This window comes from Lactuca sativa, chromosome 1 (genome assembly GCF_002870075.4).
Source record: "Lactuca sativa cultivar Salinas chromosome 1, Lsat_Salinas_v11, whole genome shotgun sequence".
NCBI classification, from domain to species: Eukaryota; Viridiplantae; Streptophyta; class Magnoliopsida; order Asterales; family Asteraceae; genus Lactuca; species Lactuca sativa.
Genome location: NC_056623.2, coordinates 95,791,329 through 95,816,869, shown reverse-complemented (window position 1 = coordinate 95,816,869; position 25,541 = coordinate 95,791,329). Strand labels below are relative to the sequence as shown.

Here is a 25,541-nt window from a genome sequence, read left to right as displayed (position 1 = left end):
AGAATCGTGAGCACCAATAAACACCCATTCTCATTTGTGTTTTTTTATCAGAAAAATAATAAAATCAAGAATCAGCTTAACTCCTTCAATTTCAGTTTTTTTTGCAATGAAACGTTCCAAACAAGGGGTTTTGAGTTAGCTTTTGTATACCGACTAATCGCTCGTTGTGGACATAAGGTTATGCCTCATGACCTGGAGCCGCTACATATGAACCTCCATGGCCATATGGACTGAATAGTTTTATGATTTGAACATGGGTTAATGAGTTACTCACCATATCTTTTACATGTCTTACCAAGTCACTACAACATTGGTCAATGTGTTACCACATCTTCCACATGATCACATCTTCTCATTGCAAATTTTAAGCTCCACCTATAGTGTTCCTACACAAGCAATTCGACCACACCCTTATGCCATATCATCTTTGATAGTAGATGATCTGTTTGTTTCCAAAGTATAAACTCTAAGACACGTAGTTTTAAAAGTCATATTGTCATGTCAAACATCATCCTAAAACTAGTGAAAGCATCATCCTATCAAAAATCCTCCAAGTGAAAGCCTTTATCATGGAGTTGATAAGAGGATCTAATTGTGTTTGTGGTTACCTCTCCTGAACCAAACCCATCATTCTTACCATACAAATCCTTGATAAAACACACCCATAAAGCAACATTAGATTCCATTAAGAACCTCAAACTAAATAAATAAATAAAAGGTATGTTTTTACAATTTTAGTCCTTGAGTATAGCTAAATTTCACAATTTTAGTCCAAAAAAGTTATCTTACAATTTTTGTCCTCATTTGAGGTTCTTGTAAGTTGTAACATACGTGGTCTCAGTTTCAAGTAATATACTATTTTTGGTCCAAAAATGTCATTTTACTTGGAACAGTTTTTGACAAAAAATGTAACAAAAAACCTTAAATATAAACCAAATTGCAAGAGAAAAGTTTTTGAGAACAAAATTGAAAAAATAGCTATACATAGGGACCAAAAATGTAATTATACTTTAGTTTAGTTTCTAGGTTGTGTTTGTATGTAGAAATGTTTATATTATGGAAATTAACAGGTGCGCTGTAGATGGTCTAGGGTGATTACATCTGAATCCACGTGTTCTATTGATGTTAAAATTGGTAAGTACCCTTCTATATGAAACGTCCCAAAAATAATGACATAAAATTTTCATTTTTAGATTAATAAATCGTTAATACATATCATTCTCATAAAGTCAAGGTAGTCAAGATTTATCAAAACATCATCAAATCAGAGTAAATCACAGAATACGGAAACATGTGGTGTGTGCTCTGCAATCATTCCGAGCTCTCCCATTTGAAAATCGAAGTACCTGAAACATAAACTGAAAACCGTAAGTACAAAGCTTAGTGAGTTCCCCAAACTACCACATACCATACATACACGAATAAACACATAATGGGCCCCGCTCGGTATATTGTATGTCGTTGGTCTGTGCCCAGCATACATATAAAACATATGAACATATAAAAATATAAACACATCAGTACAATAATCACGAAGATACATAACAAACAAAATGGTCATCAGGACCCACCCAGCATCAGGTTGTACCTGGTAATCATAAGAACATATACAAGTAACTAGCATACAATATACTCATCAGGCCCCGTCCAACATTGAGCCCCGCTCGGTAAACATAAACACATAACACATGCAAGAGTCATACAGACAACAAGCACACTAAGCATAACAAACCATGAGCCGGCATTAGTGCCTTCGACCCACTAAATACAGTGAGGAAACTCACCTGGCACTGTCGAATCTCACAGAAAGAATCTTTGGTTGCTGACCCGTAAGAATCCCCAAGCTATCAATCACAAGTTAACCATCCATCAATTATCGGATCCGACTCATATAAAATGTTCAAACCAGAGTAAAAGACATTTTTACCCTTTTCATAACTTGGCCCAAAACCAAGGCCCCATTCAACAATCCAAAGGTCCAATCTCCACATAAACACCTAAGGCCTAAAAATAACCCATGGTCACCTTGGTCAAACTTCTAGTCAAAGTCAAAGTTAATAATCCATGTTGACCAAACACGCTATGTTGACTTACAAACACGCTGTGGTCTTCCATTATCCAGATAATCTGGAAAACTCCAGCCAACACGTCGTGTTTGCCTGCGTTTCCTCAACTTGATACATTAAGCTACATTCTCCGATTCCAAGAGCTCCAAAGCTCAGATCTAGACCAAAATGAGACTTAGAAGGGTAAAGTTTCCATCTTTACCCATAGGGACTACCAAAAAGGGTCCAAACCCAACCAAAAAGGCTTGATAGCAAGGCCTTAACCAATAAGTACTTTATCCACAAAGACAGCCCCAAAACATATATCTTACTTCCTTGAGCTGGAAAACCACGTAAAGTTGCCAACTTTACGTTTATGCATGTCTAAATGAAGCTCTTAATCTTAAAAGAGACTTAATAATTGACTTAATGCATGCATGATGTCACACCCCCGAACCTGGACGGCGGAAACATCCGGGGGCAGATCACTTCGTGTACAGTATCATAACAATTGAATATAAATGAAGCATAGCAACAAAACATCATACATTAGAAATACACACTTACATAGTTTACATATTGAACTTGTTCATCAGTTACACAAAAGTAAGAAAGTAAAATTTCTTGAAGTTGCACCACTTGATCTCCTAGTCGAACTTATTACCTATTACTGAATTCCTGAGAATACAAGTCGTTTTGAAAAAGCGTCAACTAAAAAGTTGGTGAGTTCATAAGCAGTTTTGTATAAAAATGGTTTTTGTACTTGTTTAGAATAGTTTTCATAGCGCTTTCAAAAATCCGATATTTTCTAAAAGAAATGGTTTGAAATATTTGTGTTTGATCTTATATTAATGCATGTGTGTTAATGTTTACAAAAATAGAAAGAGAATGATTTCCAGACAACCCGATGTTGTCTGCAATAGATAATGTTGAAATCTCAACCCCGGTGGTTGAGTACCGATGCTTATAGATTGTCGTTTTATCAAAAAGAATATTTTCCGTTTTATTCCAAAAAGAAAATAGAATGGTTTCATGTTTTATCCCAAAAAGAAAATATAATAGTTTCCCGTAAATCTTATAACGTTAATTCCTCTAAGTGAGTCGCTATAACCATACATAATAATGACAATTTCGCCTGTCTTTGCGTCTTTGGGACGCCGCCGAAATAGAATAAGTTTTTTGTCAGCCTAGACTGGCCTAGTCTAACTGTAACGAACAGCTCAGGTGTGGGGTGTCACCCCCGTATAGATCTATACACAAATTCCCGCTTTCCCTCCAAGAAACTCTGGTTGTAACTACAGGCTACGATTGTACACTCAAAGGTGTCAACCAACAGGTCTCACTAGATCCTTAATCGAAAATTTACACGGAAAAGAAAGAACACATATAAAACTCATTCCTAGGCCCAATAAACATGTAAGTGGACAACTAAGGCCCACTATACATATCTATTATTTCCAGGCACAAAAGGAATGTGAATGTCTACCCTGAGCCCAATATACCTGTAAAAGGGACACTAAGGCCCACTAAACATGTATATTATTTCCAGACCCAGGATAAGAATATCGTTTTTAACCCGTTTATTATTGTTTTGTTTATTTTAGCTTGATTATTTACAAAATTAATATAAAAGCCCACTTTTTGTAAAAATGACGTTCTTGGCCCAATAAGCCACAAAGTTTTCAATTAAGGCCCAATTATAGTAAAAAATAACACTTTAGCCCCCATTTTTGTTCAAAACTTGTGTTTTTGACTAGTTTGTGGTAAAAATAACATTTTAAACCAATTTTTGTCAAAAATATCATTTTTGGCTTGATTTTTGTGAAATACACATTTTTTCTGGTTTTTAGCTTTTCTGACCTAGTTGTTGGAAAATTTGTAGAAAAATCATCATAAGTCGAAATTTGGATCCGTAAATTCTGTAAGTTTGGAAATTTTGTCTACTTTGTTCACAATTTTTCTCATAATTTTTATTGGCCTCTAACAAGTACGAAATTGCTCACCTTCACAGGTTGGTCCGAAATTATTTCAAATCTGATAGGCAGTTTTGTAAAATTCGCCAAAAATAGTAGAAAAATCATATGAAAACGTGAGAGTAGTCATTTTAAAGGTAATAACCTGAACGTTTTGCATGTAAAACAATTTTGAAAAATATTACCATTAAGGAGGTCAAAACAGTTCGAGATTGGACTTAAACTTTTCTGTCAAGGGCTGATTTTTGAGTTTAAGTTATCTAAGTTTGTTTACAACACTTGTTTTTGCTATTTTAAGTGGATAAATCCCAGATCTACAAGTTTACAAGTATTATATGTGAGGACACATACTTTTCTCAAGGTTTATATGAAGATCCAAGTGATAAACTTCATTTTCAAGTAAAGATCTAAAAGTTAAACACATAAACATGCATATATACATAGATCTAACACAAAAGCACTTGTATTCTCCCCCAAAAACATTATAAAACCGAAAACAAGGGGGTATGAAGCTCACTTTGGGGTCTTTGAGATGTAGATGAAGAAGAAGAATCTTTGAACCTAGATTGAGTTGTTGATAAGATTTGGGTTGTGTTGGTGTTCTAAGAGCATAATCACGAAAAATGGGGTTGTAAGAGGAAGGATCTTTGTAAAAACTTGAAACAAAACAATGGAGTTAATCATAGACTTACCTAGGATCTTAGAAATCCCTCCTTGATAATGAAAAACTCGAAATTGCTTGAGAGGATAAGGAGGAAAATGCTTGAGAGGATAAGGAGGAAAATGCTTGAGAGTATAATGGAGTGAAAAATGATCTTTTGGTGAGGTTTTGGGGGAGCTTGGCCAAATTTAAAGGAGGGAGGAGGGAGGATGGAGGGTTTGACTTATGAAGAGAGTGATAAGAAGTTTATGGAAACTTGTTGGATATAAACATGGATGTATGTTGGGCAAAAATGAGGTGGCACTCATTTTCCCCATTTCTTCCCTTTTTTTCCTTTACACAAATCCTAGCCAAAGCTTATAAGGTTTTTGGCCCAAAGGAAGGCCCAAAAGAAGTGTTCTCGGCCTAATAGGACTCATGAAGGTTTTCAACCCAATAAGGTTAAGTGAAGAGGTTATCGGCCCAATATAAGGCCTAAATAATGTTTTCGGCCCAAAAAGACCAATTGAAGGAGTTATCGGCCCAATAGGGCCCAATAAGGAAGTCTTGGTCCAATAAGGGTTTTAGTTTGAGAATTTATAGGTTAAAGCCCAAAAATGATTGGGCTTGGCATATTGGATAGAGTTTTGGGCTTATACAAGGAGATTACATTGTTTAGGAATTCACATCTTAATCTAATTTTCGCCGGTTGTGACACATGACACCATAAATCTCATAAAGTTTGCACCTTTATGCTCAAAGGGACCAAAAAAACTCAGATCAAGAATAACAAGCCCTTAAGCGACTTCACACTCTCACTAACCCAAAAAGGGATCAAAAGCACAAGGCACAAAATGAAGAGATCTAGACATCTAAAATCCAATATGCAAACTTGATACCTCAGAAAGTTTTCCCACAAGATGATGATTCTAAATCCAAAGCCAATCCACCAAGCAAGTCAACTTCAAGATCTCCTCTTCCTTCACAAAGTCTAAAAATGAGCACCAAAAGCTTCTTACTAGCTCAAAACACCACCAAGAGACTTAGGGATCAATTTTAGGGTTTTAGTATCAATGGAGGCTGGTATGGAGACTAGCCATTTCGATCTATATATCAAATCAGACGTTCGATGTGCAATGACAAGAATTAAGATAGGAAAGATTTTATTTACGATCAACGTGTAATTCTCCCTATTTCTCCGAAAAGTTATATGTCAGTTCTAATACCGTAATTAAACGTTTAGAAATTTGAACACATAAAGTTTCCAGATCCAGTCGGCAACAGACCATAGATCCGATCATACAATGCATATCATAAATCGTTTAGCATATAAAAGCATGTTAGGCATTTTCCCTAAATTAGCTAGTGCTTGTGTCTATTCAGGTGTTTTGCCTAAATTCTATTAGACACACTCCTCACAATCCTCGCTTAGCATTCTAAGTTTAACTCTAGAAATAAATACATATTCCTAGTTCGCTTAAACTAATGCTCTGATACCAACTGTGACATCCCCACTTTCACGGCCAGAAAAAGACCGATTTTGTTTATGCTTTATAAAAATCAGAGTACCTCTTTTAATAAAAAAATTGCGGAAATTTGTTCCCAGTAAAACATGATAAATAAATACACTTGTCATTTAAGTGACACAATAAGATATTAATAACCCTACAAAACTTAACTTATTATAACTTACATAATCCAGTTATAATATAAGAACAATAGAAAAATTTTGGGATCAAACAAATAAGTCAAACCCAAGCTATCAAAAACTAATGTATAATTAACAAAAGAAAACATACAGCTTGGGGAAAATTTTCACATGGCGAGGGGAAATTCACATGGCTTGGCAAAAAATACACTTTGTGGAAAAATTCACACGGCTTAAGGGAAAATTCACAAGGTTTAGGGAAAACTTCACATGATTGTGGGAAATCCAGGTCCAAAATGAGAAGTGTTCCAGTTTGAAAGATCATATGTATCTCTAAGGGCGTGTTCGTTTGGGAGCTTCTGACTTCTAGCTTTTAAGAAAACGCTAGTAAAAAGGAAAAAGCCTTGTTCGGCAATAGGAACGTTTAGCTTTTAACCTAAACAAAACGCTCCAAAATCAAAAGCTACATGGAGTAGCTTTCAACAAAACGCTCCAAAATCAAACGATATCCGCTACGCGCTAGTTTTGCCGAACATGCCCTAAATCTTTTTACATTCTAGAGTTACTAAACCCGGACACAGAGTTCAAAGATCATTGAATCATGACGTGTAGGCTACAACGTCAAAGAAGGTGCAAGTGGCAATTTGACACGGCAATCTCAGCACATAGGCTGATATGGAAAACTGATTCCATCTTTTCGATCCAACAAGACAGGCCGACAACTCATTCACTGCCATAGAAGGATCTAGATATGTAGTTTAGGAAGTCCTTATAAGTGCACACCCTCGGACCGCCGCTATTTTCACCATGGATACCGCTTCTACCTCCACCCTCACTTTGTCCGGATGTATTTGTCATGCTAGCCTTGTAAATGGCCAAGGCATTGGCAACATGTTGTGCAATCAGTATGTCGATTGTTGTCGAGTTTGGTGGTGGTGTTGGTTCTAGGCGACCTTGAGTAGTTCTTCTACGTGACATGATTTCCGTTCTAATAAATGTTAAAGAGAATATAAGCCATATGCAAAATATTGTTGTCATAAGTACATAATTATAACTGATAACATAACTTATGATGTCCGTATAAGTTTTTCCGTAATCCTAAAGATCACTATGTTGAAATAATCACTGTAACCATATTTATCACAACGTTCACAAAAGTTTCTCATTTTCATAATCGTGTGTGTGTGTATATTACATCCGCTACCACTTACCAACAGAAGTCATAACATGCCGCAAAAGCGAAAAAAATCCATATGGTATTACAAATGAAAAGGCCTTATACATAGTTTCAAAAAAAGATACCAAAATCAAGCAAGGATACATAATCTTGTATATACAAGCTTTTCCTCATAACTATAATACCAACATTAGGGCACAACCCACGCATAATAGGTCTATTGGAATCCAAAAAAAGAAAGCAATATATCCACCAACTCAGGAAACTGATCATGTACTAAAATCATCTCCTGCTTTGCTAGGTCTGCCCGCAGCTCTGATGTTGCCATTCATTGTTCTGAAATCTGGGTCATATACTCTAGCTTAGAAATCCTTATGTTAAGGGTACCAGTGTAGTGTTCCTTTGAGTAACCCCTTGTCGGTGGTGTACCATGTGTAAAGTCAGACCGTTTAAGTAGCGACCCTCCTTGATACTCAATACTCGTCCATCTAGGGCTCTAGCAGTCTCCTCGATCGTCTCGATGTTATCATCAACTAGTCTGAGTTGGTGGCTAAGACGAGCGCTACGTGCCACCAGAAGAGACACGATGCTCTTCGTCTACTCACCATTGAGAGAGATGGGTCACGGAGCCTAGGATAACTCACACGCCTCGTATATAGAAAGTATTCCCTCTTCAGCCCTCTACTATTGTAGAATATTTGTAAACCAGTCCAAACATTGAGATGATGGTTGGGTCCTCTTTGGTGCTTTTCTGAAAAAGAGCTCGTATGGTCTGTTTCTGTTTCCTATGTGTGTTCATGCGAAACACTCTTCCAGGAGTAGATATGTATGGTTAATGGGAATGTGGGGGTAGTGTAGTAGTAGGTATGGGCTCCTCGGCCTCTACATGCTCGATTGTGGGCATGATTGGCAAGGTCAAGATCTCCTCCTCAGAAGGCTCTTCCTCGTCATTTGTCGATATGTGGGTGGGTGATGAAACAATCAATGGGGTGGGGTAATGAGGTGGTGAATGTGGAACCACTTGCTCCTAATGAGAATGTGGGACAACCTGCTCCTCGCTAGGGTAAGATATGATCATCATAAGTGGTGGTGGTGAATACATCTCTGTGATAATAACCAGACCAGTTGAACATCAGATGGTGTCGATAAACGTTTATGTGTATCTGTAACTTATGATGATCCGCAATGCACGTATTGTTTAGGCATTTATAAGTATCTTATCGAACATAAGTAGTGCATCATAGCTAAGTAACTAGTGTCCTGAACGACAAAACTATTCTTAAACTCAAGAATTAAAGTAGGTGACCTAAATTATTGAGTTTGTGAGCCTACTTTAACTAAGCTTAGTACATTGGTCGAACCACAAGTAAACATAGATTGCGCACATATGTTTAATTATGGTGAGACATATGCACATTTTTCTGAGGAGCATACGGTTCCGTATTCAACACCTCATTCCCCCACCCCACCAATTGTTTCATCACCAAGCCTCATATCGACATATGACGAGTAAGAGCCTTTTGAGGAGGATGAGCTTTCTAAGGATGTGGAGCCTTCTAAAGAGGAGATCTCGACCTTGCCAATCATGCCTACAATCGAGCCTGCAAGGTCGAGGAGCCCATACCTACTACTACATTACCCCCACCTTCCCATTGATCATATTGATCCACTCCTAGAGGTGTGCTTCGCATGAACACACCCAGGAAGCATACCAAACGACGTCTTCTTCAAAAAAGACCACTTTCACCTATTACAACAGTGCCATCATCCACATCAACACTGAAGAGGACCCGACCATCAACTTGATGTTTGGAATGGTTTACATATATTTTATAATAATTAAGGGATGAGGCATGAATACTCTTTATATACGAGGTGGGTGAGTCATCATAGACTCCCCAACCCACCTTTCTCACCAGTGAGCCAATGGAGAGCATCGTGCCCTTTCTGGTGGTCAAGTCACCAACTCAAATTAGTTGATGATATCATGGAGACAATAAAGGAGACTACTAGAGCTCGAAACTGCTAGAGCCCTAGCTGGACGTGCGTCGAGTATCGAGGAGGGTCGCTACTTAGACGACCAGGCTTTACACACGGTACACCACCGACTAAGGCTACTCAGAGGAACGTCGGTACCCTCAACATTAGAAATCATTAGGATTTCTGACCACACCGCAGACTCGATGACTGAGTTGGTAGATATATTGTTTTCTCTTTTTGGATTCCCGTAGACCTATTATGGGCGCGTTGTGCCTTAGTGCTAGTATTATGGATATGAGGAAAAGCTTGTGTATACAAGATTATGTATCTTTGTTTGTTTTTTGTATCTTTTTTTAAAATTATGTATAGGGTTTTTGTATCTGTAATACCATATGGATCTTTTTGGGCTTTTACAGCATGTTATGACTTATGTTGGTTAGTGGTGGTGAATGTAATATATATATTTATAATGCATACGATTATAATGAATACAATTATGAAAATGAAAAATGATTATGAATATTGTGTGATAAATATGGGTATGGTGATTATTTCAACTTAGGGATCTTTAGGATTACGGAAAAACTTATGCAAACATTGTAACTTATGTTATCAATTATACATACGTACTTATGACAACAATATTTTGCATATGACATATACTCTCATTAACATTTATATTAGGAAGAAAACCATGTCACATGGAAGAACTACTAAAGATCGCCCATAACCACAACCAAAACCAACACTATCATGTGGACGACAAGAGGAAAATTGAATATGATTCAAACAGGAAATCAAGACACTCATTAGGGAGAAAACAAGACACTGGGAAGACTTATGCTACAACATCCACCTTGCATTGATTTTCGGGAGTTAAACAAGTTAAATATTGCATCCCCTTGCCTAAAATTGGCACCTACCCTATCTTTCCATTCCCTTGGTCAACGAAGTCAAGCAAAATATCAGGTAGAAGAATAACTTTGATATGTTGGCGTCTAGCATCATTATGTATTACATGGATCCAATAACGATAATCAATCATGGTTATCGCCTTTTATATCAAATGGTCTCTACATAGAAAGGTATGCATATTAAACATCATATGGTGATGTTCTTGGTGGGTTATTTGATGTCTAATTGGATCCAGCTTTTGGGGTTGAAATTTTTTTTTCGTTGTGTTGTGATTCTTTAACTATTTATGAATCATTTAAACCCTAATCCTTCCCTTGCTCAACGAACTAAAGCAAAGTATAATGTGGAAGAACGAGTTTGATTTATTGGTGTCTAACATCATTCGATATCAACTCGCAACTCGCATGGATACCGATATCTATCGATAAACAATGGTTATTATTGTCTCATATATACATGATCCCTACATAGAAAGGCATGCATACTAAACATCATATGGTTGATGTTCTTGGTGGGTTATTCAATGTCTAATTGAATCCAACTTTTGGGTTAATAAAAATTTAAACCATTATATTTTGATGTATTGTGATTCTTTAATTGTTTTTAATCGTTTAAACCCAAATAATGGTAAATCTCAATCTCTCAATTAAACACAACTTATATGTTAGTTCATGATCTTTAGCCGTAAGTGAAATCGATGGTGGCCAATGATGGATTATTTTGGACCTCATAATAAACAAGAAGTGGTCCTTAGTCAGGAAGAACGGGTTAAGAGCCAATGCATGTTGCCTTAAACATATCCAAGTATGAGACTAAACTTATCCTTTATCGCCTTTCTAGGTTTATTACTACACTAGGGGTATATCCATGCATTACGCATGTTAAGTTATAAAATATATTATGTTGAAAATAGTTATGTTATTAACATTAGCTATAAAATAGTAATTGTTACACTAAATTGATTATTACAATATTCAATAACATCTATTAAAAGCTTGCATGTTAATAAAACTAAAATTAAATATTGATTTGTGTTACTTTTAACTATTCTTATGATCAATTAATTTAAAATTTACTTATCTACTTATTTTTTTTTATTTTGATCATGATGATTATTTGAAATATTAACAATGTTTGTAAATTTGTGGAGTTTCAAATAAATATCAATTCATATTGATATTTAAACATTTAAGCATTTTTTAGCTATTTTAAAAATAATCCGTCTATTTTTAATTTTATTTGATATTTTGATTTAGATTTTGGATTTAATATCATATTTAAATTAACAAATTAAATATATTATATTGATAATTCAAAAAGTTTACAATTAATATGGTAATATTCTATATATAATAACATACTTAAATTAATAAATCCAATATATAAGATGGAAAGTTAAAGGGTCAAAGGGTTTCAAATGAATATGATGAAAGGAAAAAAAAATGTTTCCTTCATAATACATATAAATTTTAAAATGCAAACTAATTTGTATACAACAAATTTTCTCCATACACAACATTTGTGTTTTAAATTGTTGTATTGTACAATTCTATAAAGCATAAATTGTTGTGTATGGAAAAAAATGTTGTGCACGAATCACTAGCCTTTTAAAATCAAATTGGCATCGTAAAAGCGATGACGTTATAATAAAACCACAACAATTAAAAACAAAAGCAATTCATAATATGTTATTGAGTTTCTGACATCTAAAAGTTTTCTATCATGTTCATTGGTTTCAAACCTGTTCTTCCTTTCTAGATAAAGAGAAAAATCAATAAAAAAATATAGAGTTTCACATGATGAGCTTCGAACATGTCAGCTTTTATAGAAAGTCAATGAACTATGTATGTACATTTTATACACATTTCTACACTACAAAAGATGCTAAAACAAAATTCCAACCAATATATCCTTACATGTAGGTTTTAAATTTTCAAACATGTTCTTCGTGTTTTAGTAAAGTAAAAGAAACTTTAAATGGATAACTACATGAACTAGTAGAAGATTTACATGTTGTATACATTTATAAGAATTGGTCATTTTTGTGATTATCCGATCCCCTTTTTAATTGTTTTTTTAGGTAAAGGCTCTATAGCCATTTTTGACCACTTTACCCTTCTATATTGTGTATATTTGAGTGGTTTCATTTGGTTCTAGCACAACTATAAAAACATTGTACTTTCAAATTATTTTTATTATGGCATTGTACATTGAAAAATCTATACAATTATAGCAATGGTTAACTTGTTACCTTTTAAACAGTTACTGGATTTTTCAAATTATAATGCTACAATAAAAAATATTTTGAAAGTAGAATGTTGTAATAAGAAATGATATCACAATGCTACAAAACAAAAATGGAAAATATCATAACATTGTACTTTTATTTTGTTACACGTTTAAGATATGATGGGCTAAATGTAAGATATAGTAATGTATTTTCTATTTTTTTATTATAAGTTATAACATTGTACTTTAATTTTCTTCTTATTAAGGCATAGCACTTTCAAATTACTTCACAGTTATAATAATCTCGGGTAGGAAGCAATGATTAATCATGCATAAAATCTTGCATATCTATGAACTAGTGTAGAATATAACAGATGATAAAAGGAAGAAATCATTGTTCTATAAGTTGAAAAAATAGTTTAGTAAATTGTTCAAAATGAGATACTGCATAAGCCATAAGCAAACTGACCAATCAAATTGCTGCTATTGGCTTCAGCTTTGCCCTCAAGAATTCCAGCATGTGTTCACGTTTCCAGTTGTCAATTCTACATTAAACATGATTAATCATTAATGACAATATCAAACCATTTAGGGTTTCAGCATTTTGTTGATAACAAGCATATGAAACTAAGAAAAAACCATACCTTATGATTTCTTTATGTTGTCCAGCATCATCCAACATTATCAACTTTGGTGGAGCGTTAAATAGATATTGAATTTTAACAGAAGGGAACTTTTCCTTCTCATCTTCAATGAAACTGACAACTTCTGGATAGAACACGAGCTTCCTCATGCATACCTCAAGAACAGCACCAGAGTAGATTATCTGTAATCCATGAAGGTTAGATGATATAGAAGAAAGTCTGGATTGTATAAGAGAAAGTATAGCTTTGAGACCTTGCTAATGGAGTCGTCAGAATCTTCAGCACAGCACTTTTTGCAATCAGAGAGTAGTTCTGCAATTAATCAAACAAGTGTAAGTAGTTCAGTATAAGTATCATAGGAATGCATAATTCTACTAATGTTATTGCAATTTTAGAACAAAAAAATCTGTACTTGTATAACTATAAGCTTCAATACAGTAGGAAATACCTTTTAAAGAAAACTGAGCATCCATAATCAATTGTTTAGTCTAAAGAACTGAGAGACAGATTGAAGTTTTTCTTACGGAAAAGGAAGAGAGTGGTAATTAGAGAGTAGGATCACAAAAACCTCCGATCAAAATACGAAATCAACTCAATCGAATCCAATATGTCAAAAAATACGCATAACTACCTATAATCTGCTTCATGCGCACAACATGATCATATAATCACACGAATCAACAAAGAACAAGAGAGAGAGAGAGAGAGAGAGAGAGAGAGAGAGAGAGAAGAAGAAGAAGAAGAAGAAGACCTTGATCCTTGACATATTCGGCGAGCGCATTACAATCGGAACAGAGGGCGAGACCTGTAAACCCTAGATCCTCACACTCTTTGGAACTCAGCTTTTCTGCTCTTGAACATACGAACAGCAAGATTACTGCGTAAATTAGCTTCCACATTATGAACAATCGATCGATTCTCTAAACTCCACACCTGTTGAATGAATAATTTGACTTCAAAGACGAGACTCCACTTGTAGAAAATACCCGATCCAACCCTCTGGTTGAATGCTAGAATCCATGGATAAAACACTAACGAAGTTAACTTTTAGAGTAAATTACATTTTTGGTCCCTATACTGATTTTTATAGTTTGATCCTAAACTATATTTCTTTTTGCAAATTTGATCCATGTTTTGAAATTTCCTAAGGATTTTGTTATCTATATATTTAACCAGGTTACAACCCGTGGAAACCACGGGTAAAAAAATTTATAAAATTTTATTAAATTAATAAGATATAATTTTTATTTAGACTTTTATATTGATTATTTGAAACTAATATATATATATATATATATATATATATATATATATATATATATATATATATATATATATATATATATTTGAATAGCTAATATCCGTTATCCAAAAAGACAATCAATCATGGAAATGAAATTGATATACTAAAAATTAAATATAACATAAATGTAATAAAAATAAATAAATATAACATGATAAATTACAAATTAAAAACTACAAATTGTTTATAAATTTCTAAAAGCTTTCTTATACACAACAAATCAATTTTTTTTTTTTTTTTTTGTAAAACTACCATCATTATCTAAAATTAACATTTTAATCATTCTTTATTTAAACTCTAAATAAGACAACATACAATTGTCCATGTAAAAAAACAGGATTTTTGAAATACAAACCAACATTCGATAACAACTATCATTGACTCTTATTAATTATCAATACAAAACATACAACCAATGTAAATTTTATTCTTTAAAATTTGAAGAGATTTTTTTTAGAATAAGTTAAAGACATTCTTGGGATATATTCAGGTGTGATAACCGCTTTAATAACATGTTTGCAAAACAAAAAAAAATCAGAAAATCATGGATACAAACCTATTAACTTTGATCTACTATTTTTCTCAAAATTACAAACCTATTACAAACCACTTTTAAAATTTATTAATTTAGAAAGATAAAACTTATAAATTCAATTTTCTATAATAATAAAAAAAATGTCATGGAAAAATAAAAAATATTTGATCTTGCTCTACAATAATGGATTTTGAGCTACATGAAACCCTTCAAATATATGAATATACATGTTTTTTAAACTAATGATATCTTTATATATTTAAAGTCAGCGTTATATAATTACAGAATTTATGTTTCAGATTTTAATGAAACTAAATAAAATTTATTAACGTTACTTTTATAAGTTATTTTAATAAATATTTAAAACTTAAATCATATAATATTATTAACCTTGTTTATTAACAATTCTTTATATCAAATCTATACTTCTATACTACCTAATAAATAAAAATGTTTATGTACTATGTGTCATTTTTTTTTTCAGAATTTCTATTTAGTTTTCAGTTTTATATTTAATGGGCTTTTAACAGGTTGCTAATAAAAATAATGTATTCCTATCTCATTCTTTAATTAAGTCAAACACAAAAGTAACTTCATTTTCTAAAACGTCAACCATATTATTGTGAGAACCATATTTTATTTGCGACTATTTAACTGCTTTATTATTGAAAAAGACAAGAATGGGAACCTCAGAAGGCATATATATAATCTTCTTTCATTCTAATAGAGTTGATAATGTTTACTATTAGTTATTCAACAAAATTCTTAGAACTCATGTTCAAAGATAAGTTTTTGGGTTGTCATCTCCAAAAAGAAACTATGTTATTAATTTAGGTTCACAAGATCCTCTTTTTTTGTTATCATCAAAAACAAATTTCCAACATTTTACAAACAATAAGGAGTTTTAAGTTGGGATGAGATTCCCATACATACCGGTTAAGGTCATGGAACCAAAATCTATGCGCTCTCTAAATTTTTAAAAAAATTGGGCAAATCTAAAAGGAAATTGTCAACGCTCTAATAAAACATCATAATAATAGCTTGCCTCATGAACCAATTCCATTTTTCAACAACTTCAAGTGAGCTTTCAGATTCATCTGCATCAAACAAACAATAAATTATTAAGTTATTGTTACAACTTCAAAAAAAAAATGATTTATCTATCAATTACACAAAAGAAACCATCAACAATTCACTATTTATTGTTGTCGTTTCAGTTAAAGCTAAAATTGCGTCAAATAATTAAAAGTGTATATGAGATTAACTTTCAAGAAAATTTAGATGAGGTTTCTAATAGATCAATATCAGTTCCATAAGTTCATACCACCCAATTGATGTCATTTGCAGTTTCTATTGATCAAATTTGGTTAATCGAATCTCATACCTACCAATGCCATAACTAAACATAAAGAACATCAAAATTAAACATAAAACAACATTTACATAGATATAGACACATACACATAGATGTTGATAGAGAAGATCAATAAAAAAAATCTAAAATAATTCAGCCTTTTAGCACTATTTAGGAAGAAGACACAATTATAGATGCTAACCTGGTGTTCCTTTTTATATTTGGTTCTTTCTTTTCGTGGCTGTTGGAAGCTGTGGAAAAAAAAAAAAAAAAAAAAAAAAACTTGCGATTTCTTGTGGCTGGTAGCTTGTGTCTTGGGTATATGGAGGTGAAAATACATGGAGAATGTGTTATTAGAAGTATATATGCATCATATCTAAGCCTTAGCCACTTCGTCTTCAAAATTGAAGAAGATTTAATGTTGATTTCTTGCATCTACATTGATTGAAAAAAGGGTTTTTGAAAGTAATCAATAAATTTGTCCATGATTTTTCGAGATACAGAAGATCAAAAGAAATATACTATTATTTTTATGAATGAGCATCTAAAAGCGTATGGAGGTAGATCATCGACACGGACACGGAACAATAGATACGTATATGAAAATTGATTTGACTTAATAACTGCTCATCATGATTTAAAAAAAAAACGGTTAAGGGGAATTCAAATTTAAATGAATCCTACAAATCAAGACCTGATAAGGAAACAACTATGGCAGAAAAATTAGGAAGGCAATTAACATCGGATTTAATGTATTGGGAAGCAAGGTTAAAATATGTATTTTATTTTGAATGAAATGAGTGTTTTTGAATGGACACCTAGCAAATTAGTTTTGTTTATTAGATAGGGAGATTTGAATGTATCAAAAATATAACATCCGTAGTTTAGTGAAAAAATGTTTTAACAATTTTTTATAAAAAATTAATTTAAATTAAATTAATGGAATTTAATAATTTAAATTTTGGTTGAGTTAAAGTTAATTCATTTAAATTTAGTAGATTGTTAGGTCAGGGTTATAGTTAAAAACTTGAGTAAACTACCTAAAATTTGTTGAAAACTGTAGATAATGTTAAAAAAATTTATTTGTATCATTTATGCAAAAAACACAAAAGGTTTTATAGAATTGTTCTCTACCAAACTTAAATAGACTATTATATAATTTTAATTTACTTTTTAGTAAGCTGTAAAATTAATCCTTATGTGGTCCAAAACCCTTCAAACTTATAACACCGGTACAAAACATAGTTTTGTAAATTCGATCTTTATCAAACCTCCTGGAATAACTATTATATTCTTTAATTCATATTCTTATATTTTTTTAATATATATATATATATATATATATATATATATATATATATATATATATATATATATATATATATATATATATATATATATGGGAAAAATGAATATGTGGCTGTCATGTATGTAATATTAGGTATAGAACCATCAAAATTGACTTCATTTTGATTAAAAAAACACAATTTTTTTCATTGCTAGCTTCTTCCTATTGCTTTTGTGCTCATATTATTGTTTATTTCATAATTTATCTCAAACATCTATGTATTTCGAATGTGTTGTTTATGTTAGATCTATAGTAGGTCTCATAACTTTCTTTGACACCTACCATGTATATACTTGAATGGTTCTTTTTGATGTGTTATGGGAAGAAGTTTATTGTGTTTTTAATGAACAATTTTAATCTTTCACTATAATTTTCTTTATTAAATTTGAATATGAACATTTATAGGTAGTTAATAATGTATTTTTATACATAGTTTGTGATGCAAAATTAAATATTTAAAACTCCATAAAAATATGTACAATGTCTATCATCTAGTCTAATAGAGAATAGAAGAAAGATGGTAGAGAGATTTGATTGCATTTTGTTAAAACTATGTAGTTTTTGATGGTTCTATACCTAATATTAGATACATAACAACCACATATTCCCTAAGCCCTATATATATATATATATATATATATATATATATATATATATATATATATATATATATATATATATATATATATATATATATATATATATATATATATATATATATATATATATATATACATCCAAAACCCACCCCATCCAACATCTTCTTACATGCATTGAATCATATTTGTTCACGATAAAACACCACTTCGTAAATTAAACATTTTTATAAATAATCACTATTTCCTATTTCATGTTTATTTAGAAAAAAGTATTGATAAGTTCAATGGCACAATTGAACTGCATTCACAACTACAGATCCATATTATCAATTATCAGTTTCAGACCGGTTTCTAAGCGGTCTTAAAATTGTTAGATTTTTTGGACATGTTTTTTTGACCGGTTTCTAAACGGTCTTAAAATTGTTAGATTTTTTTTTGGCATGTTTTCTTGGGACCAGTCTTGCAGTCTTTGCGTGCATCTTTTTTGGTTCAGTTTTATTATATTTTTTAATTATTTCGTTTCAATTTCGAGTTTTTTCATTAACAAATGTAAGATTAACACTAAAATGATATATTAAGATTTATTAACAATGATATATTAAAATTTTAATTAAAAAAAGAAAGAAATTACATAATATATAATTAACACAAAAATAATATGTATATAAACTTGGCTTTTGGGATTTTTTAGATAGGTCTTTTTTGGTTTTTTTAGGATCAGTTTTTTTCGATCTTTACCTAAGCAAAGATTACCATACATTACAATTGACACGCCCTGAGTGTTCCATGAGCCTAACCCAAAACCGATAGCTGACTTGGCTCTGGCCACTTCCAGATTACAAAATTCATATCACTCCGGCTCATGACCATGTTAAACTTAAACTATAACTAAGATATAAATACCATGTTAAGTCGACTTAACATGAACTTCTTGAAAAGATTATCAGCAGCATCAACACTAAACTCCAACCTCACCTGTAATCACTCAATCCACAACAAAATCCCATTCAGACATTTCAACAAACACTTCATACGCATGTAAAATCACCAAATTTTCACATGAACCAACAAAATAACAGTCAACACCAAAAAATAGAAACGTATATAATGCTAATGAAAATGGAAATCAAAAGCCAAAACACACAGGTCACTAATGTTTATTCTCTTCAGCAGCTTTCTCTTCCTTCCCAAGAGCAACAACTAACTTCTTCAAAATCGCCTCAACCGACTGATGCGAATTCTCAACTGCCTTCGATATCACCTGCCACCTCTCCCCATGCTTCGGTTCAGCCAAAACACATTTCCTCAACACCTCCTCCCGCTGTTCCTCACTTCCATGCTGCAACTCAAATTTATAAAGCAACCCCCAAAAATCCCCAACATCCGGTGCCAAAGTAACCGCTCTATTCAACCAAGTCCTCGCCTTATCCACCTTCCTATCCCCCCAAAACAACTTCCCAATCGCCGCAATCACATGCGGATCATGCTCACACTTCTTATACGCGTCCGAACTTTTCGTCTTCCGTTGTGGCCTCGGCGCCATTTCAATCGAAGCCGCCCATAAAATCCCGCTATTCGGACACTCTTGCAACGCCTTCGCCATCAAATTATCCGCCTCCTTTTTCGACCCGTGTCTCAACTCCACTCTCACCGCCGCCAACCATAACTCCGGGTTTTGCGGGTTCCGCTTCCTCGCCGTGGTTAAAACCGCCCGAACTTTACCTAACCCTGAAAGTCTCTCTTCGAGACCGGCGAGGGATAACCAAAGCGGGGTTGAGTTCGGGCAGTGTTTTAACCCGGACTCGTATACGGTCCTCGCGTCGGTTGACCGCTCGAGCCGCTCCTCGAGCTGCCCGAGCATCAACCATAATTTGAAAAAAGACGGAAATAGCCTCAACCCTTCGTCTAACAACTTTCGTTCCTCATCAACGTTTCCCAATTCGCGTTCGACAATCGCGGACTTCATCCACACGCGCTCGGTCCCACCGCGTTCACGCGCTTTTGCTAAAAGCATACGCGCCCGCTCCGGCTCGTTGTTTTCGAACTCCAGTTTGAACGCTGCGAGCCAAATTTCTTCTGAATTTGGGATTGCGGCGTACGCTTCTTGGAGAATCGCTCTAGCGGCAGGGACATCGCCCGCGAGCCACTTCTCTTTCGCGCCCATGAGCCATAACACTTCGGCTTGCGGTCGGTAAGTAACCGCTTTACGAAGTAACGCGTCGAGCGATTCACGGGTCCCATGAGCTTTCTCGAGTTGAGCCGCTTTTAGCCAAACACTTTTTTTCGTTAGAAACACGGTTAACGCGTGCGCGTAGATAGCGCGTGCAGTTTCGATGGAGCCCCGTTTTTTACATTCCTCTGCGTCTGCAACCCATGTTGTTTTTCTATCTTCCTCTTCAACTCCGATTCCGATTGTGTTACTTATAATCGCATTACATGTAACTACGGACCCCGCTCTTTCGGAAGCTTCCGCTTCTTTCATCCAAGCTTCTCGATCGATTTCAAGACCTTCTCTTTGCAACGCGCGTATACCTCTTTCGATTATCTTCCCAACCATGGTTGTGTTACCGTTAGCTTCTTCTAACTTAGCCGCGGTTATCCAAATTGCGGGCTCTTTCGGAAGCTTTTCACGCGCTTTATTCAACACTTTTTTAGCAGCGTCATATGTTTCTAATCGAGCTAACGCAAGCCATAATTCAACATGTAACGGGCAACATTCGACAGCGCGTTGAAGTAAAAGTTTCGCGTCTTCTTCATTAGCAAGTTCAACAACCGCTTTCCATAATCGAACAGAATCCGGTATATTTTCAAGACCTTTTCTTAAAACCCGACTTTTACTCGCGTCATCGTGTTCCAACTTTGCAGCTTGCATCCAGAGTTTGACCGAGTTCGGAATTGCTTTAACTCCACGAGCAATTACGGCTTTTGCTTCATCGGGATTTGATAATCGACATGCTTCGATCCATACGTCTTCATTTTTCGGGCATTCTTCACATCCTTTTTTGATTAACTCTCTTGCTGTTTGGATCTTTCCTGCAACTTCTTCTAATCTTGCAGCTGCAATCCAGCCAGGTGGATGTTTTGGATTGGTTTGAATAACGGATTTCAATAACAACCGAGCTTTCTTGATGTCTGATATCTCAGCATCACTTGTGATCTTCATACTTTTGAGATCGGTTAAGTACCCTTTCGGGTCAACAACGGTCAAACCCGAAACAGAATCTGAAAGTCTGTCAAGTTTTAATGACAAAACCGTCCCTCGACCCTCACCAACAGCGGTCAAGTCCGGTGTTTGAGACCATGGTGTCTCGGTTCCACCCACGGCTCGACTTTTTGGATCTAATGCAGTCACGTGTTCCTTTTCTTGTCTAGCTTTTTCAAGTAAGGTATCGGGTACAGGAACAAAGCTTTCAAATCTTTTCTTTTTGTTTCTTAAAGAATAATCACCAATTTCAGGGATACTATCCCATTCTGCAGCAGAAAGTGTGACTAATTTTCTCTTGAGATCAGCAAATTGTTCGGTGATTTTAGGGTTTGAAGCTCGATACTTTTCGATTTCTTCCTTTAACCTTGCTTCTCTTCTGTCTTTTCTTCTTGAATCCATTCTCTTATCGATTTCATCCCACACAGCATCGGCTTCTTTATCTTCTTCATCATATTCAGCAGAAGCAAACAATCCAACATCATTACCTTCAAACTCATCGAATTTCTGATTTTCATCATATCCCTTGTCTTCAGCTTCCTCCTCTTCTTCTTCTTCTTCACCTGGACCTTTACCTCGCCCACGCCCAACACCAGAAGGGCCTGCAGCACCGACAGCAGCTGCTGACCTATCAGGGAGGTCAGGGGCGGCACGGGCGGGACCGATATCGGATCGGGTGGTGAAACCGGTGGCTCCACGACCTAATCCAGCTACATAATTTGGTGGAGGTCTGGTGTTGAGAAACTCTAATCGGTTCTTGGGTGCTACAGGGGCTTGCATGATGCCTAATAACAACAAAAGAAAATGGAAAAAATTTAAAACTTGATAGCAATAACACAGATTCTCACGTCACAAAACAGATTCGTAAAGTACAATTTATCTAAGTCTCCACGAGCAACTGTGGATGATAAGCAAAAAACCTAAGTGAAGTAACAATTAAAAGAGCAATATGCATAGAATCATAATATTAGGGCACCAAATGAGTTGCAAAAACTTTCAAGAGAAAATACCGATTCAAAAAAGCACACTTTACCGGAAATCACTCGGATTTTCAAATCTAGGGTTAGTGTTGTCTAATGGCTTGATTGAAAAACCTAGATAAGTAGAAATTCAACTCGAAATCAATACGTATAACCCTAGAGGAGAACCGGAAATCAATCACGTACCTGTGTCGTTAAAACTCTGATCGGAGCTGCGATCCGGTGTAAAATTGATAGCTTCGAATGTTTATCGAATGGGGGTACAAGGCGACGCCCGCGACAGAAGAGAAACCCCGCTATGAGGAAATATAAAAGAGAAGACCGAGTCGGTGTGTTGTGTGGTCCGTTTTACGGTTTTAGCAGGGCAATGCCTACTTAGGTTCGGTTTAATTTAATCCTTGATAGGGCATATTCTTTTGAAGTATAATAAAGGATGATAGTTGTATAAGGGTTTAATAGAATAAATATGAAAATAATATAGATGAGAGAGAGTCTGGAATTGAATGATCATTGAACGGTGTAATAAAATTGTAATTGAAAATTTATGACTTTTTTAAGAATTAAAGTGAATGTTTATATTCTCTTTCCTACCTGGCAATCCATAAACTCTTCAGAGTTTAATCCATTGGAGATGACCTCAAAGGATATCAACTTGAATTCAACTAACTTTTAATTTTGTTTATATTTAGTCATTAAATTTTTTTGTGTTTGATTTATTCATGAATTATTTGAAATTCTTTATATTTTACTTGTACGACAGGTTGTTACCATTTTAAGTTCAACACTTATAAATATGAATAAAATTCAAAGTTTGTTACCATTTCAAGCCATTATCCTGTAAATGGTTCTAGATGTTATACCTTTATTGTTGTAGTAATCGTGTGATATGTATATGTTACCAAAAACAACACTTACAAATTTAGTAGAAGCAGCTTTAATCACATAGAAAACGAAGGAAAAAAAGATTGTGGTGGTTTCAGACATGTACTTAGGACATAGGCGGCGGTTTTTCACTCAAGATGGTAGAGACGTTCGTTGTAGATAGCGTGAGGAAGAGAGAACATATGATAAAGAAGTGTGAAGATAATATGATGTTAGATTTGAATAAAGTTTTTCTCTTTACAAGGAAAATGAATTTTGATTATAGAGTGTGGATGCATAAGATCATTGTCATGGACTAGTACATGAGTAGTCTAAGTGCTAGCTTCATTTACATTGTTTGTGCATTTTGCTCAGTTTTCACTTTTTTTTTTATTTATTTTCAACTTGTTTTGTCGATATTTTCTTTCGAATTACTTGCATATACATTTTCTATTTTTATGTTGGTTGTATATGTACCTTCTCACCGTGCTTCTTTTGATTTTCGATCTTATTTTTCGTTTTACTGCTAATATATGTATCTTTTTGCCTTTATAAAACTCTACTAATTATTTCTTCTTTGTGGGTTGGTGCTTTACTTATAAGTGAATAAAGAAACTCTAGTTAAACGTTTATCTCATGGAATATGATTAAATCCATAAACTAGAACATGGTTATGGGTACCACTCTATTCCGTAATACTCCTTACAAACACAATACAAAACAAATTGTAGTGACGGAAATCAAAATTATTAATCTAAGTAATTGTTACCAATAGGTAAAATAAATTAATGGATAATTATAAAAAAGGATAATGACTTGATACGGTAATGAACTTTCAATTTTATTCATATTTAGTCACTGAATTTTTTTTCGTGTTTAATTTACTTATGAATTATTTGAAAGTGTTCAAACACTTTCAAATAATTCAATGGTAAATCAAGTATCAAAAAAAGTTTAGTGACTAAATATGAAGAAAATTAAAAGTTCATTATCCTATCAAGTCATTATCCCATTTATTAAATGATATTAAGGCTTTGTTTATATCTTAATTATTTAGCTTTTATTTTTACATCTAAATCTGAAATAACGCTCTTATTCTGTCATATAAACAACAGTTGGAAAAAAAAGAAAAAAAATAACTTTCATTTTTTCCTCTAACACTGCCCTTGTTGCCGATCATTAAGAAATAGATTGCATGATGCCTACTGCTACTGGTTTGAAATAAAGGAGAATAAATCATATTTTATTTTAAGATCTGTTTGTTTTCATGAAGTTTAATAAGGAAAGTGTAAATTTCATGATGTATGCTTGTTGTTGTTCAATGTTCATGCCACGCAAAATCTCTATTTTGCTTAATCTTAACTCTGTTTTCATTGTTAGCATACTTTTCAGTGGCATTAACTCCATTTTTGTTTCACCTTGCCGTAACTATTTGCAAATAATATAATATCAAACATGGAAAATCATAAGAGAAATGAAGTGGTCAATGGAACTCTAGGTCTAGAGCATTTTGAAGCAACTCATAAGTACGCAATTTGGTGGAAACAACGTAATTTGAATGTTAATTCATTTAACTTGTAAATAGGATTTAATGTAATTTGACGAATTCTTGCAATTTAGCCAAAACAATGTCTATATCAATAGATTTTAAAAACTGTCAATTTTATAATGTGTTTGGATAGAAAGGTAATATGATCACTTTTATCATTTAATACATCTATTTAGATGTCTAACCAAACAAAATGTTTTCATTTAGATGTAGATATTTCATCCTCTTCTACTTCCCGCCAAAAAGGCCCTAAATATATAACAATATGTTTATTTATTTTTTTGGACCCAATGTACTCTATGAATCTAAATAAATGACTATTACACATTCATGTTGAAATTTGACAAATAACAAATGAACTCTCATTTAATAAACGTTATAAATTAAAGTTCTATATTATTACATTAACAATAAAAATAAAAATAAGAAAATAACATGATCGATAACTTAAATTGAGCATAATTTTAAAATAAGTTCAAATAATAAAGTTATATTCAAACAGCAGCTTAATGGAAAAAACATATATAATGAACCTTGGAATTTGGATGATATTTACATA

The 25,541-nt window shown here is 33.6% G+C and overlaps 2 protein-coding genes across 7 annotated transcripts; both read right to left on the bottom strand.

The window, feature by feature from the left end:
• Window positions 1-1,170: 1,170 nt before the first annotated feature.
• Window positions 1,171-14,259, bottom strand: LOC111885932 (uncharacterized). Of its 5 annotated transcripts, none has more exons than XR_006191695.2 (7): window positions 14,003-14,259; window positions 13,505-13,563; window positions 13,252-13,433; window positions 13,077-13,152; window positions 1,928-2,723; window positions 1,785-1,844; window positions 1,171-1,346 (listed from the first exon to the last, which is right to left on the bottom strand). XR_006191695.2 is itself a non-coding variant. In XM_023882169.3 (5 exons), the coding sequence occupies exons 1-4, from the start codon at window positions 14,148-14,150 to the stop codon at window positions 13,080-13,082; spliced, it is 462 nt and encodes a 153-aa protein (XP_023737937.1). In that variant the 5' UTR covers window positions 14,151-14,259; the 3' UTR covers window positions 1,171-1,346; window positions 13,077-13,079. The 5 variants fall into 5 exon arrangements, 1 of the variants encoding a protein (XP_023737937.1); XR_006191697.2 differs by having other exon boundaries at window positions 2,613-2,723; XR_002848273.3 differs by lacking the exon at window positions 1,928-2,723.
• A 5,137-nt stretch (window positions 14,260-19,396) lies between these two features.
• On the bottom strand, window positions 19,397-22,923 carry LOC111885946 (protein STABILIZED1). Of its 2 annotated transcripts, XM_042901974.2 has the most exons (3): window positions 22,759-22,923; window positions 22,626-22,686; window positions 19,397-22,377 (listed from the first exon to the last, which is right to left on the bottom strand). In XM_042901974.2, exon 3 carries the CDS (start codon window positions 22,370-22,372, stop codon window positions 19,541-19,543), a length of 2,832 nt encoding a protein of 943 aa, XP_042757908.1. In that variant the 5' UTR covers window positions 22,373-22,377; window positions 22,626-22,686; window positions 22,759-22,923; the 3' UTR covers window positions 19,397-19,540. The 2 variants fall into 2 exon arrangements, with proteins under 2 accessions (XP_042757908.1, XP_023737956.1); XM_023882188.3 differs by lacking the exon at window positions 22,626-22,686 and having other exon boundaries at window positions 22,759-22,922.
• Window positions 22,924-25,541: the final 2,618 nt, after the last annotated feature.